The sequence below is a fragment of the Ischnura elegans genome, chromosome 11, assembly GCF_921293095.1.
Source record: "Ischnura elegans chromosome 11, ioIscEleg1.1, whole genome shotgun sequence".
Classification (NCBI taxonomy): Eukaryota; Metazoa; Arthropoda; class Insecta; order Odonata; family Coenagrionidae; genus Ischnura; species Ischnura elegans.
This window is the reverse complement of record NC_060256.1, coordinates 94,641,978-94,657,047: the sequence shown is the minus strand read 5'-3', so window position 1 is coordinate 94,657,047 and position 15,070 is coordinate 94,641,978. Positions and strand designations below refer to the sequence as shown.

At 38.1% G+C, this 15,070-nt stretch overlaps 1 protein-coding gene across 2 annotated transcripts in view; it reads left to right on the top strand.

The window, feature by feature from the left end:
• Positions 1-15,070, top strand: part of LOC124167895 (dipeptidyl peptidase 3) — a 52,033-nt gene that overhangs the window by 17,008 nt on the left and 19,955 nt on the right. For both annotated transcript variants that reach the window (XM_046545953.1, XM_046545955.1), the window contains one exon: positions 14,411-14,553. In XM_046545953.1, coding sequence (XP_046401909.1) covers positions 14,411-14,553 — 143 coding nt within the window. The remainder of the gene's footprint in view (positions 1-14,410; positions 14,554-15,070) is intronic.

The following is a 15,070-nucleotide window of genomic DNA, read 5'->3' as shown; positions in this document are numbered from 1 at the left end:
TGAATGCGGCCAGGTGTATATCAGTGAGACAGGCAGGACCATCGCCACCAGGATGAAAGGAAACCAGCAGCATTTCAGGCTCGACCAACCAGAAAAATCCGCCGTGGCTGAGCAGAGCATATCACGCGACCATGCCATTCGCTGGGTGAACAAGAAGCTCCTGAACAAGAAGGTCCTTTGCCGTGTGGACACATTCTGGGAAAGGCTGACCAAGGAAGCAATTGAAATTCGAATGGCGACTAACACCATTAATCGTGATGCTGGTTACGCCCTAAGCAACTCCTGGAAACTGGTGCTTAAATACATTGGAGAGACCCGGGAAAAAAGGTGGGAAAAGGCAGACCAATCACTAGCCAGCTGACCAGGAGCCCAAAATATATGTCGGATTACTCAACTGGAAGACAAACCCTGATGACGACGGACGACACGGCCAACGAAACGTCGGCAGAGTTGGAAAGCCTCACCCGGTGGGAAACCCAAAACAACTCCAACATCATCATGTGCTGGGTAAACCTCAGATCTTTCTTCACCTTAAGGCTGTTTTACATGGGGCACGTACTTGTACAATCTGACGTGTGTACGAAGGCTCAGTCAAAATTGCATCGTGTAAAGCGGTGAATTGCTAGAACACATGCGAGAATGCGTGGACGTGAGATGGTAAAATAGCCCCTGTCCTAATTTCGTTCATGCAATCGTGCAATTTCACGCCATTTTAGAAATGAATGCAGTTCTAACCTGGGCAATTCCGTGCCCCGTGTAAAACGCCTTTAGAAATACTTTTCTTACATGTAGATTTTATTCACCTGAAAATGGATGGCATTAAATTGGATGGTCAGTTTAAATCCGAGGGGATGGATGCGAATGTGTTAAATAAATAGTGGGTAGTAAGTAGCTGGTGACAAAAATGTCATCAAAATTCGAGTCTGTGGGTGCCAGTGCCTAGGTGAACTGACATGGAATGAGCCATTCCTATGAGGGCTATTTGGAAAGTAACCTCCGTTTGCTCACTGCTTGGGAGGTGGAATGGGTAGTGCCATCATTCTTACGCCAGTGCTCACGGCAGGTCAGTCGGTGTCCAGCTGTGATAGAGTGAAGATCATCTGAGCACTAGTTGTTTTTTGGTCGCTTGCCAAAATGTGTGCCACAATAGAAAAGCCCGTCAAGTGTGAAGTGCGTGCTGTCTTTCGATTTTTCGCAGCTAAACAATATTCGGCAGCAGCAGAGTAGGATGACTCAAGGGGGCTTTTTTAGAAGGTTACAACGCACTGGGGCCAGGAACCAGTAATTCAACTGATATGCCTGCGCACGTGGGGAGGGGAGTGGAATGGGAAGGAAAAAGGATGGAGGCACGGCCACGATAGGAGCCCGTCGACGCCTCCAGGGTGAGGGATAGGGATGGAAGGGCAGGATAGGATAATACCCTCGCCACTATGAAAGCGACCAGGCCCCACTACTAGTGAAACCATACTTTAATGTGCCAACGATTTTGGAAGATTTTTCTAGAAATAAGTAAAATCCAAAGATCAAATCGTTGGATATTCGGCAGCAGCAATAAGTAGAGAACTTGGTGCTGCGTGTGGCTCAAAGATAACGAGTGAAAGAGCTGTTCAGGAATGGGTCCGCTTGTTTAAAAATGGCCGAACAAATGTTCATGATTGAGAAAGAAGTGGCAGACCATCTGTGCTTGCTGATGAAGTGGTTGAGAAAATCAATGCAAAAGTTTGCGACAACCAACATTTCGCCATCTCCAAACTTTCAGAAGAATAAAGATAAAGATAAAGATATTTATTCCACTGCCCCAAAATATTACTACATGTACATACATAACCAGTGAAATAGACACCCCTTAAGACATGTCTTGAATAGGGGTTGCCATTACATAAAAAATGGCAATGCTCGGCAGTACATTCTTGTAACCTTTAAACAAAACAAAAGAGGCTCTTCTATGAGTCCTCCAGAGACACATTTGTCCATGTGTGCATAAACAATCTTTAAAGCATACAAAATACAATTAGAATAAAGTAATAAGAAAATTAACATGAAATAAATTTATAATAAATTTGGTAACAAAATAAGTTTTAAGCAACTAAACGAACAGATTATTTAGTTGTCTGAAATAAAAATTCAATATTTTTATTACTAAACAACCAGTCTCTCAGTTTTTTTATCCATATCCATAAATTTCCAGGATTGTTTTGTGCGGGAAAGTGATTGGCAGGTAAGGCTACAGAAATTTTTGTGATCGATGGGTCCTGAAAATTATTTCATAGGACTACAAAAATGATTGTACGACCTCAGCGCTGGACTTTCTGATGCATGACCAAGAAGAAGAATCTTTTCTGAGCAGAATTATGTCAAGAGATCAAGGATGTAAATCCTGATACTGAAAAACAGTCAAAGGAGTGGGGTCACATGACAAACCAATGAAAGCCTGGCATGATTTTTCCATGACATGACTCATGACAACTGTGTTTTGGGAGTGAAAAAGGGTGGTGCTGGTTGAATTCTTGGAACATGGTGTGGAAATTAATGTGGATTCTTACTCTGAAACACTGAAAAACTTTAAATGGGTGATCCGAAACATATGCTATCTTCTTTCATCTGGATTCGCATTCCTGCATAAAAGTGATTGTCTTCACACTGTTCAGAAAACTAAAGACCATCTGGGCCAGTTCAAATATGATGTTTTTAGGCATCCAACATACGGCTTAGATTTGGCTCCCTGCAAATTCCTCCTCTTTATGCATGTGAAGAAATGGCTTGGCTCCTAGGAATTTAGGATGAGGAAGAGCTCAAAGATGAAGAACTCCACTGGACGGCTCAAGGCACAGTTGGGAGATTTTTTTGCGCGAGGAATTTCAAAGTTACTTAATAGGTATGATCATCATCATCATCAATAGTCAATAATCCTTAGATTGGTTTGACAAAGATCTCCATTCCTCTCTCCTATCCACTTTTCATAGCCACACATTTCTTCTCTTTTACAATCCTTTATAACCCATTGTCCTATGTAACTCATTCGGGGCCGTCCCTTGCCCTTCTTCCTTTCCACCTGTCCTTCAACGATTGTCTTCATCAGACCATTGTGCCTCAAAATGTGGCCATCTAAGTTGTCCCGTCTTATGCTTAACGGTTTTAGGAGGCTTCTCTTTTCTCCAACTCTTCTTAGCACTTCCTCGTTACTTACACAGTCAATCCATTTTATCTTCATCATTCTTCGGCAGCACCACATTTTGAATGCTTCCATTCTTGACTTCTCTGTTAATTTCAATGTCCAAGCCTCGCTTCCATAGAGAAATATACAGTTGAACCCCGATTTATCGTTCCGGCATTAATCGTTTTCCTGCATTCATCGTTAGCCGCTCCTGGTCCCAAATTAAGTTCCATAAAGACAACGTAATTTTTTCCCGCATCTATCGTTCCCCGAAGTATCGTTTTCCCGCATTGATCGTTTGAAGATCGCGGTCCCGTCGTATAATTTTCCCGCATTCATCGTTTGACAAAAATAAGACGAAGTGTTTACAACGTGTTGTTTATGGCTAATAACGAGAGACACAAAGTTTGAATCTTCCCCAGGAGATTGAAATACGATAGGGAGAAGCTGAGTGCCGTGGGATAGTCACATTATCGCATTTCCTAAGATCCAGTATCCCCCTCCATTCAGCACTCGCCTCTCCCTGTCTGAAGCGTACCTCTTCTCCGAAATAAAAAAAAAGGTTCCAGCTCGAGCAGGGATCGTATTACGAAGACCTTAGCTTCTAAATAAAATATCAAGTTACTCGAGAACAAAAGAAACCTTTTTCACGCTTCCTTCTTTCTCGATCGCTGACTTTTTTTTTAGCTGACTCGCTTCAAAGATCCCCACCTCTGGAGGTCAACTGCTGCATGAATCACCGATTAGCCCAAAAGGTGTGTAAAAATGAATTTCGGCAATTGGTATCATACTTTTATTAGATTGAGTTATTAGTGATGTGCACGTAATTCAAAAAAGGATGATAACAAACACGACGTATTTCTAACGTTATTTAACCATTTTAGGCAAGGAAATAGTTGGAATAATAAGATGGTGATTTCTGGCGAATATCGATATCCTCGCAGCTGATAGTGAGCTTCACGGCGGTTGATGCGGATTTTTTTCGAAAACAGGGCGTCTGGTTACAATTTGCGAGTTATGCTACAAGTCTCACCTGTCTGAGGTGCTAACGAAGCGATGTCTTCTCAGGATATTTTGTTTCTCCCTACTAGCAATCTGAATTCATCTGCTCATCTAGAGCTACGCTACTTATTGTTACAAATGAGTGGGTTAGCTGCCTTCTCCATAGAATGAAAAAATTTGCGCAGTCTTATGGTTATGCTTCACCCTCTGCAGTAAGCTCTGCTTACGCCGTACGCGATAGCATTAGTGCCGAACTTCACCTCGTACGAGTGGTTCCGTACTTTCCAGGGTGGGTTGACTTAAAGCCGGCGAGTGTTTTCCGTGTGGGTTCAATAGAGTCCGGTTTCATTTTTTTTAGTTTTATTCTTATTCGTCTTCGGACCATGGCCCTTCAGAAGACACAAGTGAGAACTTTAAAAGATAGACTGAAAATAATTGAAGACGAAGAAAAGAATCCGGGCTAGAAATGCGTGAATATTTCAGCACGCCTCGGTATGTCCGCTAGTACATGACGGCAGCGGTCGGGGTAGAGCGAGATCCCTGGTGAAAAGCAAGAAGTGGGATGAAGCCGAGGATTAGGTGGGCGTGCCGCTGACGATTAACGCCACATTGCCTCAGTCACATTAAAAATTTAATTGCAAGAAAGGAACATTTCAAATAATAAACTATTTTTGGCCTTCTTGATACATCCTATAACCAATCACTGCGACGGCGAAATCAGTTGTTTGAGGCATAACACGCACATTTCTCTCGTAAATACGTGTACTTGAAATGGCATTTGATGGATAAGAATTTTTACATCGGACAGAAATGCATAATAGCAGTGAAAATTCTGAGTGGAGTAAAACATTTTTTTAGCAAGGCGGCATGTTCCTTCAGGATATTTGAAAGAGATATAATCCGAATCAACAATATGACCTTAGTGTTTCGATGCAGGAATAATATTCCTGTCTTAAGCTAATATCTTTTTTGAATCCATTAATGAATGTCACAATTCGCAAAAATCCAGTGTTTCCTGGGACATAGGCAACCCGGACAAACTTTCCCGCATTTATCGTTTTTTTCATCCATCCCGTTGAAAAACGATAAATCGAGGTTCCACTGTACTCCATATGTAGCATCTGATGAATGATGAATAGCTATGATAAGTGCTTCAATATTAATGGAAGCTGTATTGAAAAGTAAAAGAAAAGTTGTAGTTTTGTGATGCATAAGATAAAAATTTTTATCTTCTTCTTTGTTTTATTTATAAAAAAATGAAGGTTACACTCTGAAAGCTCTGGTGTATTTTGCTATGGCACCAGGTAAATTAATCGTCCATGTAGAAGTTTTCCTGTATTCTGTGCTGGGAGTTTGAAAGTCCAGTTCCTATTGCTTTGAATGGCTTATATGATTCAACTCAATTGATATTATATGTTCCACGATGTTGTTTATTTACGATTCTACAAAAACTTAATTTTGCAAAGAGAATAATTATCCATTTCTTCCTGGCCCTTAATACAATTTCCTTTAAGCCATTTTGTGAATGTTGGATGATGCATTAAGCATTAGTCTAAAGCTGTCATTAAAATATGTGTATTGATACATGGTAAAATAGTACATTCTGACTGCATATTAGACCAATGTTTCATAGAAAAGTAATTTTGGCCTGATTTTATTCTATCCAAGATGTAAAACACACTTTTTCGCTATTGGATATTGATTACTTACTTTAGGTCAGCGTTCTCTGTGATTTATTATTAAATATGTGGTTTTATTCCCGTACCTACTTACTCTTTATTTGTATAACATAACTTTTACTAAAAAATAAATTATATTTTGTCTGTCTTAATGTGGATTCACATGACTTGTAACACAGTGAAGTATTTTACATGAAAGAGAGATTAAGATCTGAATTTTATTTATATGCAATTAAGTGAAGTGATCACAATGTCATTTCATAAACATATCGTAAAATAATTGTATAATCAAATAAAATTGATTTGGTTAACTAAGCTCTTTATTCATTACTGCAAAAGCGATTAGTGCATACTTTTGTCGGCTTTCTTTAGCTGAATGGGAAGTTCTTCCCTTCCTTTGTCGAATTACAGTTAGTGATGATAGTGATTCACTTTGATAGGTCATTAAAGATTTGACTTGTTATTTGCAGAAAATTGGAGCCAAATTTTCATGAATAAATGCCCAAATGAAAACTGGTTTTGCAAAGTGAACATGTTCTCCCAAATGAAAACTAATGCCCAGGTAAATAGTAAATACAGATGTCCAGAAGAACCGTTCACCAGTTAAACAGTTCATCAAACTTCATCTGGGTGTTTGCCATTCATCCTTACTCCAGGAAAGAAAGAGAGAATGAAGGGAAGGGGCTCGGTTTTCTGTTATGTGCTGTTGCGGCCTTGGATGGTCTGCATTATAGTATCCATCTGTTGTAACCACAATGCACTTGCTGGAACCTGCTAGTGATTGATCTGCGGTTCATAATGTCTCTAAGGAGTGCAACTACTGGCTCGAATACACTGGATGAGTACAGTGCAGATATATACTCCGAACTGGGAATTTTAGAGAACTGTTTATTTTCAAACTGTTCACTGCAATGCACTTTTGGTTTTGGCAGTTGAGTTCTTTTTGATCCATCTCTAGTTCATATCATTCAGGGAAATTTCGGGAAATAAAAATCAAGACTGGAAGCTAAAGGAATTAGTTAATAGGGTGGTTTCCTATTATTTTTTATTGCCTAAATTGAAAGATAATTACTCTCAGAGTACGCATTTCATGCTTTTAGATTTTTAAATGGCAAAATCTATTTTTCGCAATAAAATGAAAAGTGAAAATTTTCAAGTGTGCGGAAACGTGACGGCTAAGTATGAATGCTGGGAAAACCCCCCGTGATGACATTCTGGCTTCTGCTGTCGCCATGTGAGGTGACCTTGGGGCGAGGGTATGTGCTTCACTGTGATGCTGGCTGCTAGCAGGTAGCAGAGTACCCTGCTAGCGGGTAGCGCTTGGCTTAAATAAGGATTATAAATACCTTTTCAAATGAAGAAAACTTTCCGACCATAGGCAGTTTTAATAGGTGATTATTAAGAGACGTTTCCCTGAGCTCTGTGCCTCATGCATGCATTGATAATCTCAGACGATGTAAAACTCCTATCTACTCGTATAGAAACTAGGTCCCTGTGACGTCACGTGGAGTGGCATCGCATGGGCGCCAATCTGGCCTTTTTCAAATGAGGATAAAAATGACCATTAAAATTCGTCTAAACTGGGATTTGGAAAACCAAATAATTTGTATATTATGAATACACTAATGGTGGGTAACGAATCGCAATCAATGCCTTTCGTTTTCCTTGATGAAGGAAACTATCCTATTGGTGAGGGAAAAACTTGTGGGGAGCCAGAAAAAGAGGGAAGTCGATGTTGAACATTGCCCTCTGCGCAAGCATTGCTCTGTTTTAGTGGGGAGTTGATATTTTATGGCCATTCTGATTGCACAGGGTGAGATAGCCATCAGCTTGGCACCACTTGACTTCATTTCTACAAATGTCACATAATTAATTATTATTCATTTATTGCCTCCACTTGAGTTTATTACATACATAGTTTATCTAGCTGAATTTATCCTCCATAATATCCCTAAGTTCCATTTTTTTAATGCCATATTTCAATAACGTATGCTGGTCACTCCATAACTAATGCACCCAAATATCCTGGAAACACAACCTTTATTCTAGGCACTTCCAATTTTTACAGTGTCTTAACACATCCTTTAGGAACACCATGTCACTTTTCAGCAAAATCTCTGTCCTTTTCAAAGGCCTTACACCACCTTGGAACTAAGGTGTGTATTCCTGTTCGGTAAAACACTGGCCCGCCACGCTGAACAATGAGAGGTGTTTTTGCAGTATGGGGTCAACCATTGTGTCCATGATCTTCAATATTGGTTCGTTGTAATTACCGTTCTCACCAGATACCCGTTGTTACCACCAACTGTACTACAATCAACACCATCACCTCTATACACCCTCTTCAACCTTTCATGAATGTTTCTGAACAAAGGAGCTCAATTACAGCGTGTTGCTTTTGACATACATCAATTGCATTTACTGTCTTTTAGAACTGCTGCTACCTTACCATGATCCGTATTGCGTTCAAATAAATTTGAATGGAAGCAGGAAGGATGCTTCTATGCACTCTAATGATTGGAAGTGCATAGAGTAACAGTGGTAGTGTCAGCAAATTTGTGTGTATTAGTTTTGGAGTGGCCCTCGCATTTTGCTAGTTACTTAAAGTCAGGTAAAAAATACTGGAAATAGGTAGTACAAGTCAGGGAAATCAAAATGGAAGGTTGGCATGAACCCTGATCATCTTAAATTTAGTATGTGTCATTTTGTGCAAAAGAATGGAATAATGGGTATTTTTGCCTAGGCCTTTGCAGATTTTGATAAAAAATGGTACATCCTGTACTTCTTCAATATGTATGTACTTATTTGCATGTGTGTTAGGAATTTATGAAATCATATTTTTTAAACATCAAATGAGCTTTGTCTGGCACATATCTGACTTGTGACTACTGTGTTCTGGCCCGTGTAAGTTTATGGCACATGAATGTACATATTTGGATTTTCTTATTCAGTGCTTATGACTTGATGATAGTATGACTTAATAAATTTAACTTCATCAACTTTTGCTGACAGAGAGACCTTAGATTTGTAACAAAAAGTAAGTGAGGTTGTGTTGGCATGTATTTGGGGAAAATAGATTTCAAAAGTTTAAATGTCCTAAAAATGCACGAGGAATTATTTTTGTATTTGTTATTAAATGTAATTCATCATCATGGTTTGCTGATTAAAGCAATCATTTGTAAATATTTTTTGCTTAATCCTGTCATTAGAAAGCTGAATAGATAAAAGGCAAAGTTGTGAAAACAAAACATTAGCCATATTAAAAAAAAATAGTTTTATAGAAATTGTTTCTTCATGCATGGCAAGTTACAAACTAGCAATATGTTTATCAATATTTGTCAAGCCCTGAGATGGTTAGGGCAGGTGCTCATTTTTTGACGTAAAATGACCCATTTACGAATGTATTTTCATTGTAGCCATTTATTATTGCCTTCGCTTAGGTTGTCACTATGTGCTGGGCCTATTGGTTCTAAGCACAGAATAATACATAGTTGCATTTTTTATTCAGTGCTTTTTGATTTCATTAGCAGCAGTTGCAATGACCTTTGACTTTTAGAAAAGAGGGTAAGTGAAAGTTGAGTAGACATAAGGACAGAAGAATCCTGATTTATTGTTTTTCAGGGGGGACAAAATTTAAAACACTAATGAGGACCAGCCATTTTCTTCGGGTTTTAGGGCCTGCAACGATTGGAGTGACTCTCTATTAATAACATACAGCACACTCCCGATTATCCGGCTGCAGTTTATCCGTGCATGATTTTCACTCTCGCTCAATATTTTCTACGATCTTAATAAAAAAATAAAATCAAACGCAAAATCATCAGAATTACTGCATTAATGCTAGGGTACACTGGGCGTATTATTTCCGTTAGAATCCCCTTCGTGAAACGGAAGCAATCGTGTGCTAGCTGCATTCATGGGAGCACCGTGTTCCTGTTTCCCAAGCCGCACAGTGCGCGGCCACGCTCCGTGATCATGGGTACGCGTCCCACAGCAGTTGCAACGCGGGCAACTTGTGCGAGACGCGATTACGTGGCGTGGTGCCTGACAGTGTTGTTTCCAATGTTGAGCAGAGGTTTTGAAGCATTCGTGCTTTTTGCACTTTTCAGTATCCGTGATCAGAAAGCCACGGATGCACGGTTTTCGAAACCAGGCCTTACATGGAGCATTAAAAATATGAGTACAACCATGTTATTGCCACTAAAAAGATCGTGAACTGGCGAAGAAAGCTCTCATTGAGTCCGGGATGCACTCTAAAATAACAGAATAACTGCATAAATAATAATACATTATTTGTTTTAAGTAAATTAAGAACAATGGAAGACATTTAAGTGTAAGTTTGGATTATCGGTGTTTTCCGATTATCCGTGCCGTCTCTCGCCAACATTAGCCCTTTAGGATAATTGGGGGTGTACTGTTATATATTTTTAAGAAACTAAAAGGGGCTAGACATTGCAGTAGCCAGGAATTTCGTTTGGGGGGTCCAAAACCTAAAAAATATCAGCATGATACAAAAGTAAAAGAATGTTCTGAAAGTTACAATTTCATGCAAAAATATGCATATATTTGGGGAGCTGGGGGGAAAAAAATAGGGTAGATATTCGAGGGTTGTGAACTAATTTAAACTCTTTTCGTAATGGAAAAAACTTCATTTTTCACAGATATGTTTCTTCAGCATTTTGTTTTCTTTAATGATGTAGCAAAGTAATGGTGTTTTTATATTTTGAGGGGGGATTCCAGACCCCCTTGCTACACCACTGGTGCCACATGCAGCAAAATATTCATTGATAAAATTTTCTCTTCCCACTAAGAAGGTTGGATAACACTTTTCAGGAAAAAGCTACAAAAATGGGAAGTAAGAATAAGCAATGAGTGGATTATAATTTAAGAAAATCATAATATACATTAGCCTAAAAGTATTCCCACATGGAATATTACCATGGACTTGTTTCCATTTTTACTCATTTTTCAGTGGTCTCAATGAATTGAAAAAACTCATTCCGTATAAGTGACATGTAGATGACCATAGCAATCTAAAATAGTATGAATATTTATAATTCCCCAAAAAATCCTCATCATTGCATCATTGTAGATAAGTGAAATAAAGAGACAGTAGATTAACCTTAATCTGTAATTATAAACTACGGAATATCTATTTAACGGAAAGTTTTCTGGAATTTTCCCAACTTAATGCATTCGAAATGAGTGCCAAATGCACCACTAAAAAATGTACTGAGTGCACATTTTTTTTTGGATTTTGAGGTCATCCAAAATAGGAGAGTCTTATTTGGAGAATGCACACAAGTCGATGGTGGTTCAACTCGATGGTAACACCAGATTCGTTGTCATATATCTGCAGCCTCATGCAGGTCGAATGGAGCCGGGAGAAGGTGGTTATGCTGATCACCTTGACTCTGACTCGCCTTGTTTCTTGCCAGTTATTAATAAAACATGATTGGACCTTGAGTGATGATTAGTTAAACTCTGCGCAGTGAATAGGTTTAATCTTCTACAGAACTGGAGTTAATTTGAAAAATTGTCACTACCTCTGGAGTTAGGCAATTTCGTCAGAGTTACAATGTCGAAGTCAACTACCAAGGAATTCCAGCTGGATTTTCATATTTTTCCATGCTCATCAGTTTTACCATGATTATGCGGTGATTTTTTTCCAGCATGAGCAATTGATTTAGAGTCATGGTCTGTGATACAGTTGTCAAAGCTCTCATTGCCATTCTCTTTTGACATAAAATAGTCGCAGATCTTTGAATCGACATCGATGATAGCCATCTGCATGTCGTCAAATGGGCTCCGGAAAATATGCGATGTAATATGACATTCTTCCGCGAAGAAAGAATGCTCTCACCCACCATCATGTCATGGGAAACTCTTCCTCAGTTCTTTTACGGTTCATCCACAGAAAGTGACCTTGGAATGGATTATAGAAAGAATCTTTGGGTGAACTGAGCAAATAATGTTGGGCCTCCTCTTTTGAAGGGAAAGTAGCGGACTGGATAAATATTGAACTAACGCTGAACTTCCTGTAGAGAGTGGAGTTGAAAGTTGAAAGGTTCGTAAGCCATTAATGAAAAACATTCCAAGAAAACCATCATAGTGGCGGCCCTCGGAGAATACCTATATCGTGTCATCAGTTGTCACATAATCATCAAAGTCAAGTTCAACAAGTGAAAGATAAGGACGTTATAGGTTATTTAGGGATGAGTTAACTACATTAAATCGAATTTGATACATAAAGTGTTTGGATAAGAAGGGGAGCAAAACATTACATGAAGACAAATAACCCGTCTTACAAGTTTAATGTCTCAGTGCTACTTTTGCGGAAGAATGCTGATGAAGAAGCATTCCCTGGTAGATTCAATCGACTCTTGCTGAAATTTTGTCCAAATTTTCTTGTTGTTTAGCAGAAATTCAAAGATTTCAATATTTATTCGAATAGACCATAATGGAAAAAACATTTAATCGGGAAAAAAAATCTTGTGCAGTAAAATTTTTAGGACCTTAAATGTGGAAAAACATAGAATGTGGAAATGCTAAATAAGGATATCTTTACATTGCTTGGATATGGAATGAATCGGTATCCCAAAAAATAAACACTAAATGAGGAAAAACATTGAATGCAAAAACGTTAAAGCCATATCCGGCTGTGTTTTTTTATATTACACTATAATATTATTAATCATCATGTTTAATTAATGAAAATTTTTCAACATCTCTTGCTAAATTTTGTATGAAATCTATCCACCTAAATCCACACATGATCTGTCCACCCTGAAGATGATTTTGTCACTTGGAAACTCTTGTCGAATTAAAATGTATTTTGTGAAAAATTTCATATTATTATTTTAGCTACATTAAATTCTTAGATACGGTGCAAAACTTTTAAACGCAATATTAAAGAAAGCACAAGATTTTAGAAATAGGAAATGAACAATGAGCTGTGTCTCTGAAAAAATCAATATGTATTCTATAAAACGGTTTGGCTAACATAGTCACTACTGAAAAAGAGCTAGATGTACCAATTTTATCTGAGTCTGAGCAGATGCAGGCTATGTTTCTAGAAATGTAAGTCAGCTGTGAAAAAATAATACATAGCAGTGAAAATCATCGTTATCATAAGTCAGCAATCGTGAGATTGGTTTGATGCAGCTATCCATTCTGTTTTCCTATCTGCTATCCTTTTCATGGTGACGTATTTCTTCTCCTTCTCATCCGTCTTCCCATCCAACTGTCCTTCTACGATTGTTTTCAACAGACTATCATGCCTCATAATTTGGCCAACTTAGTTGTCCCATCTTCGTAGGGTTTTTAGAAGCCTTCTTTTTTCTCGCACTCTTCTTAGATCGTTATGTACTTCCTTGGTCAATCCATTTTATCTTCATCATTCTTTGGTAGCAGTACATTTTGAATGCTTCCACACTTGACTTCTCCGCTGTGAAAGTATAAGGGAATACAAATGAGCTTATGAAAGAAACGTTCTATTTTTAGTTCAGGTGAGAAGGCAAATGGATCAGAACATCTGCTGTGAAGCGATATACGATACCTAATGCTCTTCATTTACTCTTACGAGTACATATGGGTATTGCAAGTCCATGCAAGTCTCATGCAAGTCCATACTCTATGCAGATGACACTACTTTTATTCACAAGTCTAATCACCTGACTAATGCAAGCACTACGACTAACTTGTTTTTTACTGAAGCCTCAAACTGGTTTTCTGCAAATGGTCTGGTTCTGAACAATGATAAAACTCAGTCACTCGTCTTCTCTTTGAGCACTTCTTATAATCCCCAGACCACCATTAAGTTATTGGGATTTGAACTCGACCAAAAACTGACTTGGGAGCCACATGCTGTAGGCACGCTTGGAAAATTGTCCAAGGCAGTTTATATGCTACGTAAACTTGTATACTTGATACCAAAAGAGCACCTTACTCACATATACTATGCTTTGTTTCATTGCCATATTAATTATGGTGTTGAACTTTGGGGCCATTCACCATCCACCAATAATTTATTTAAAATGCAAAAAAAGGCAGTTAGGATAATCTCATTTTCTCTCCCAAGGGATCACTGCAAGCCTGTCTTCTCCAAGCTTGAGATTATGACTCTCTACAGCTTGTACATATATAAATCCCTTTGCAATGTCAAAGATAATCTGTGCTCCTTGGAAAAGAGGTCTAATTTTCATAATCACTACACAAGGAATAGTGACACCCTAGACGTCCCTCATTGCAGGTTAAGCAAAAACAGCAATTCATTTGATATACTAAAAATTCGTTTTTTTTACAGATTGCCCCCTGAAGCTAAAGTTGTGAGTGTGACAAAGTTTAAAAAAGTTATTCATGACTGGCTATTGAAAAAAGCCTTTTACTCCATTAATGAGTTCTTCGAATGTGAAATTGTGTTGTCCTTTCTTGATGCATAATCCAATTGATTTTGCCATATGTATTTTGTGTATTTGATAATTCCTATGTGTTTATGACGAAGACTATTGAAAATTCTAATTTGTTTAATGTCCAATAAAACTATTACATATTATTATTATTATTGTTCTTTCAGATGATGAAATTCGGCAAAGTGAAGGCTTTAAAAATGTCTCCCTTGGCAATGTGATCCCAGCCCATTACAAAGAGTCAAAAACACCTTTTCTAAGTGAGGCTGACCAGGAATTATTGACCAAATATAGAGTGAATTCATTTGAGGTAAATATACTAATTCATTGAACCTAATGGATTTTGTATACAGTGAAACATGAGCTCAGAAAATTTTAAAATTCAGGAGAAACTATTAACTCTCTTTTCTGCCTCAGTATTGGAGTTATGTATAACTTTGTTGTTCTCGTAGTTTTGAATGGATGACTTTTAACGAATTGGCAAGGTTTCTATGTTTTGAATATTTGTGTGCGTTTTTAAAATAAATTTTGCATCTTATGAAATGGGAATTCATTGCTTACTTAATTCACTGTTATGCTGAAATAAACTTAGTTTGCTGATTTGGCAGTGATGTACATTGTCCATTTAGGCAAGCCTTTCTCATTTTATAATGGCAGAATATGAGCATGTAATGAATTATGTTGCCACAATAAATAACTTTTTGTGTTAGTACTATTTTGAGTAGGTCAGGAGGTATTTTGTAGCTTTAATGCACTATAACTGCACTGTAATTAAGAATAGAAATTTTCTATGTTGAACTATACCACCAGTAATAATGACAATTGTG